Source organism: Octopus bimaculoides, chromosome 3, assembly GCF_001194135.2.
Source record: "Octopus bimaculoides isolate UCB-OBI-ISO-001 chromosome 3, ASM119413v2, whole genome shotgun sequence".
NCBI classification, from domain to species: domain Eukaryota; kingdom Metazoa; phylum Mollusca; class Cephalopoda; order Octopoda; family Octopodidae; genus Octopus; species Octopus bimaculoides.
In genome coordinates, this window is record NC_068983.1 from 116,590,148 (window position 1) to 116,595,840 (window position 5,693).

The 5,693-nt window shown below is 36.6% G+C and overlaps 1 protein-coding gene across 1 annotated transcript in view; it reads left to right on the forward strand.

The window, feature by feature from the left end:
* LOC106881089 (uncharacterized) overlaps window positions 1–5,693 on the forward strand; it is an 18,685-nt gene that overhangs the window by 2,345 nt on the left and 10,647 nt on the right. Inside the window, exon 3 of the mRNA XM_014931317.2 lies at window positions 3,279–3,393. Within this exon, the coding sequence (XP_014786803.1) occupies window positions 3,279–3,393 (115 nt within the window). The remainder of the gene's footprint in view (window positions 1–3,278; window positions 3,394–5,693) is intronic.

The following is a 5,693-nucleotide window of genomic DNA, read 5'->3' on the forward strand; positions in this document are numbered from 1 at the left end:
CACACACACACACACACACACACACGCAGAGAGTCACATATCTATATATGTATTTATGTATGTTTGAAGATAATCAAATCAAATAATCATTTCGAGCCACTCACCCAATTTCTGCCAAATTTGGTCAAAATCCGTTCAGCCGTTTTTCAGTAATTTTGCAAACACATGAAGACAAGTAATTTCAATACCCTGATTTCGCTTACGCGGTAATTACAAGGTAATAATAATAAGTAATAATGATACTGATGATGATGATAATAATAATAATAATAATAATAATAATATTAATAACAAATAGGTAACAGATACATCGAACCCAGTGTACAAGCAGTACGTCCCAACGAGGAGGCTGAAGAAAGAATAGCGAAAAACAGATATGCGAAAAAAGAGGAGAAAGTAGACCTACCTCAAGAACACCAGAATAAAGAAATCATAGAAGGAAAAGAAGATATTATCAGAGAACTCAGCAAGACTGAGTCTACTGACATCATCAATAGAGAACCACTGGATAAGTTCTCAAACAACATAAAAAAACAACAACATACTCATGCTATATAATGTTACTCTTAGAGAGATCTTAAGTAATAAGGGAAATGACCTAACAACTTTAAATAACCTCATCTATTCCACTGCTAAAGTTGTAACAGCTCAACTACGTATCAGGGCGACACAGAAAAGGACCAACCATGTCAATAGATCTCCTAAGTGGAAAGTAGCAGTACATAAAGAGATCGAATCTCTGCGGACAGATGTATCAGTTCTCGATGAACTTGCTAGAGGAGTAAATGTTAAGACGAAACGAGCTTGAAAAGTCAAGCAAAAATATAAAATCAAACATTTTATAAACCTCCTTGCAACCAAGAAACAATTGAAACAACGAATACAGCTGAACTCCCAACGGCTTAGAAGGTATGACAAACGAAAAACAAATTAATCGACAAAACAAGATATTCAAGACAGACGCAAAGAAATTTTGTAGGGAAATTACCAAAAGTAAGATAGAAGTAAAGGAGCCACCTAAGAATGAGGAAATGGAAGAGTTCTGAAGGAAGATATGGAGCAAACCCCCCCCCCCCAAAAAAAAAAACACAAAACAAACAAATGGTAAAGCTGACAGGATAAAACATGAAAAAGTGAGACTGGATGAAGTTGAAGAGCAGAAATGGAAGGCAATAGGAACAGAAGAGCTAAGATGTGGTCTTAGGAATTTTCACTAATGGAAAACTCCAGGACTGGATCGAATTCCTAACTTCTGGCTAAATTGTCCGACAGAAGTACACCAAAATTTAGCTACATCTCTAACTGATGTCATCCAGAACCCAGAGCAAATACCTGCCTGGATAACTGAAGGAACAACATACCTTCTACCAAAAACTGAAGACAAAAATCCAAAGAACTACCAACCAATAACATGTCTCAACCTCACCTACAAGATCCTCATATCCATATTAACTGACAGAATATATGCTTTCCTTGAACAGAGATCTATCCTTCCACAACCTCAAGAAGGCTGGAAAAAGTAATTCTTATGGGTGCAAAGATCAATTATTCATAAGTAACAAGATTGTAGAGAATTGCCGGAGCAAAAAGAGAAACCCGAGTATGGTATGGATAGACTACAGGAAAACGTTTGATAGTGTGCCTCATAATTGGATACTTAAGGCACTTAAAATATATAAGGCCTCTCCTGTCATCTCCAAATTCTTACAAGGTATCATGATGAAGTGGAACACACGTCTCCTTCTAAACCATAGAAATGGGATGAGTCAAACTAATATCAACATCAAAAAGGCATCTTTCAAGGTGACTCCCTCTCCCCGTTACTCTTTTACAAGGCACTGATCCCACTCTCAAACGAACTATCTGAACAGGTGCACGCTGTACCACGCATAAGGGTCAACGTGATCACAGAGCAACGTAAGATGGAGTGTTTTGCTGAAGAACACAACGCACCACTCGGTCTAGGAGTTGAAACCACGATCTAGCGACAGTGAATGAAACACTCTAACCACTAACCATGCATAGGTGTAGAAAGTTAGTAAGCTTCGAGAAGTCTGGAGAAGTTATAAAAAACAACTTCCAGGAACAATTATAGTTTATTGGTGTTGAAGGTTCTAGGTTTTCCTATATCAAAGTTCTATAGGGTGGAAAGTTATTTTATAGTTGGAGCTTAGCATGCGGGGTTTCTAAGTATGCGAATAAAAGTCTAAATTGAAGGAATGAAGCAGGTAAAATCCAGAGTAGATATGTTTCCAAGCTAATACACACGCACACACACACACGCACACGCACGCACGCATGCACACATATACACATACACACACATATGTGTTAGCTGTGAGTGAGCACAAAGGGAGTATAACTAGCATTGTGAGGATAGTATTGTATCATTGAAGTCAAACTCGTAGCAAAAAGACTTTAGCTGCAAGTTAGAATTGTTAATTTAATTATTAAGATTTATTTCTTGTATGTAACTTGATTTGTGGAGGCGCAATGGACCAGTGGTTAGGGCAGCGGACATGCGGTCATAGGATCGTGGTTTCGATTCCCAGACCGGGCGTTGTGAGTGTTTATTGAGCGAAAACACCTAAAGCTCCACGAGCTCCGGCAGGGGATAGTGGCGAACCCTGTTGTACTCTTTCACCACAACTTTCTCTCACTCTTACTTCCTGTTTCTGTTGTGCCTGTAATTCAAAGGGTCAGCCTTGTCACACTGTGTCACGCTGAATATCCCCGAGAACTACGTTAAGGGTACACGTGTCTGTGGAGTGCTCAGCCACTTGCACGTTAATTTCACAAGCAGGCTGTTCCGTTGATCGTAAGCGACGGAGTGCCATAAACAACTTGATTTGATTCGGTGTGTGATTGTTAATACGTATGTTTTACACATCTGTATATTACTGCTTTTATAAGATGAAGACTTCCTAGTGATTTAGCTTAAATTGATCGTTGCTACGGTTCAAATTTCTTGCGATGATCAATGATTATTTTGCATGCCCAAGCATGATTTTCAATCCGAAATTTCCTTCATTTGGCTGTGGAAATTGATGAATATCATTTAAAATATACATACATAGATATATGAATATATGTCTATGTTTTAATATAATGAACGCTTGGAAAAAATTACTTTGATGAGAGTTCAGGCTTGTTCCAGTTTTTGAACTAGCTTTAGGAAAATTTCATATTTTCAACAGCAACCAGAATCTGTAAAAGCCCAAATATGTTTTGACTATGAATTATTATTGTCATCAATATTGGTTTATATTCATATTCAGGAAAGAAAGGAGTGTACTATATCCTACGATTGCCCCAGTCCGCATGAAGTATGTGTTGGACATATTTGTACGAAAGATCTCCCCTGTAATAAGGACAACGATTGCTTTTTCTACGGTACGTAAACAATTGATTTTTAAAAAGTTGTTTCCAAATGTTTTTGAAATATAATGACAAATCTTCTTAAATATAATTTAATATAAATTCTGTTACTACATACAAAAAAAAAATGATTTTTTATCAAATATTTATATTTAAGATGCTTGTAGAGGTTAAATCAAAATTCATAGTTCTTTTCTAAAATTTTTTGTATATATTACATATTCCTTTTCTGATTTTCTCATAATGACACACACACACACACACCCACACACACACACACACACACACAGACACACACAGAGACACAGACACACACACACACACACACAGACACACACAGACACACACACGGACACACACAGACACAGACACACACACACACACACACATATATATAACTACCTGCCAAATTTCATATTAGACATGTCTGTGAGATAATGCCTATAGATAATGCACTTTAAACTCAAATAACTCGGGCTGGTGTAAACAGATGTAATGAAGGTACGACTACTACTTTGAAGAGTGACCACCTGCACACAATAGACGTGTTTGAAATGATGGCTTGTTGGAAGGTCATTGTAACAATGATGACATTAGCCAATATACTTTTAAAAGAAATATTTTTGTGAAAATTGAGAAGATTTGGCTGCCATTTTTAAAAATTGGAATGTCATTAGTATTAGATTAAGTTTCATAAATTAACAAGATGACAATTCCTGAGGGGGGCGAGTGATATTTTTAACAGTTCTACCTGTTGTATGTCTATTATCAGATTTATCTACTTCATTTAAATTGTAAGAGAGTAAAGCCAGAAGATAATCAGATAATATTTAGACATTTGAATGTATCATTGACAAGGCCAAAAGAGGCCGGAATCTTGTGATTTGGTAGTCTCGGCAGCGGAAGTAGCGTTGATTATCTGCCGCTGGTGATTGTTATGATGTGCTTTTATGCACCGAAAGCCATATGAAAGTTTCCCTCTCTTGGTAAATATTGCAGTATCTTTGTGTTCTAACGCGACATCTAATTTTAAGTGCTGATTATTTTTACCTTCTGGTATTAACACTGCTTGTATCACTCTATTTATATTCGGCTGTAGTATTTTCATTCCGTAATAATAAAACCAACTAAATCACGAAGTATTTGTAATTAGTAATTAATCTATATTAAACTCAAAGTTTGTCTGTCTCTCTGTTTTCCTGCTCTTTGATTAAGAAAAAAAAATCAAGTTGGAAATATCGATTTGCGGCGGTGATACTTCAGAAAGATGTCGCAGCCGGCACCTACCGTCCGTTCTTTGCCCTTCCTGTTTTCTTTTTTCTTCCCTTAATCATTTATAAAATTTTCGGAGTGCTGTGAACTGAAAGATATTTCCCCTATTTTTTTTTATGAGATATTTTTTTTTATAACAATTCATAAGAGTATTTTTCTCGGATGCTACCAAAAAGGTCTGGTTCGAGTTTTTTCCGACACCCGAAGCCAAAAGGATGAGGGAAAGGGAGAGGTATTAACTAAACAGAGAAAGATGTTTGAAGACAAAAAGAGAGCGATTAAAAACAGAGACAACGTAGATTGGAAAGAAAACAAATCCGACGTTTAAACGGACAATATGATCAAGGGGCCGAAAGACTAGGGCAAGATCGAACGAGACATCAGCACATTCGTTTAAGTGAAAATTATAATCGAAAGGCTGAAGGATCGAATGAGACAACAGCAAGTTCGTTTGAATGAAATTGAAGAACAGACATGACTTAGATTAGAAGCTTAATGACTTCGAAAACAACACCATCGACTCCGCAACCATCAAGGTATTGATGTCTCTCGGAAAAAAAAGGAATCAAATATGCTCCTATTGTAGAACTTTCAAATTTTCAGGAGAAATGCCAACTTTTTGCTGTATGAATAGAAAAGTCAATTTAGCACCGTTAACTGACTTACCACCAGGAACGTGTGAATTATTTGAAGGTGAGACAAAAGTAGGAAACATTTCAGAAAATATGCCAGGCAGTACGACTGCAGTTCCCAAATAACATCTTTTAATTGCAAGGAGAGTCGGCAACCTGTAAATTACAATCCCTCGGTCATAATTCATGGACAAATTTCCTATCTATCTATCTATCATCATGGACGGACGGTAGACACATCGGCTCCCATGTAAGTTGCATTTTTCACCTCTTAAAAGACCTATTTTGTTTTAAAATTTTGTATAAGTTGTGTATAACACAAAATACTTCGTGAACATATATTTTTCAAATCGGAAATAGCTCTATTTAGAGCCTTATTTCCAAAAATTCAAACATATCTTCCTCGTTCCT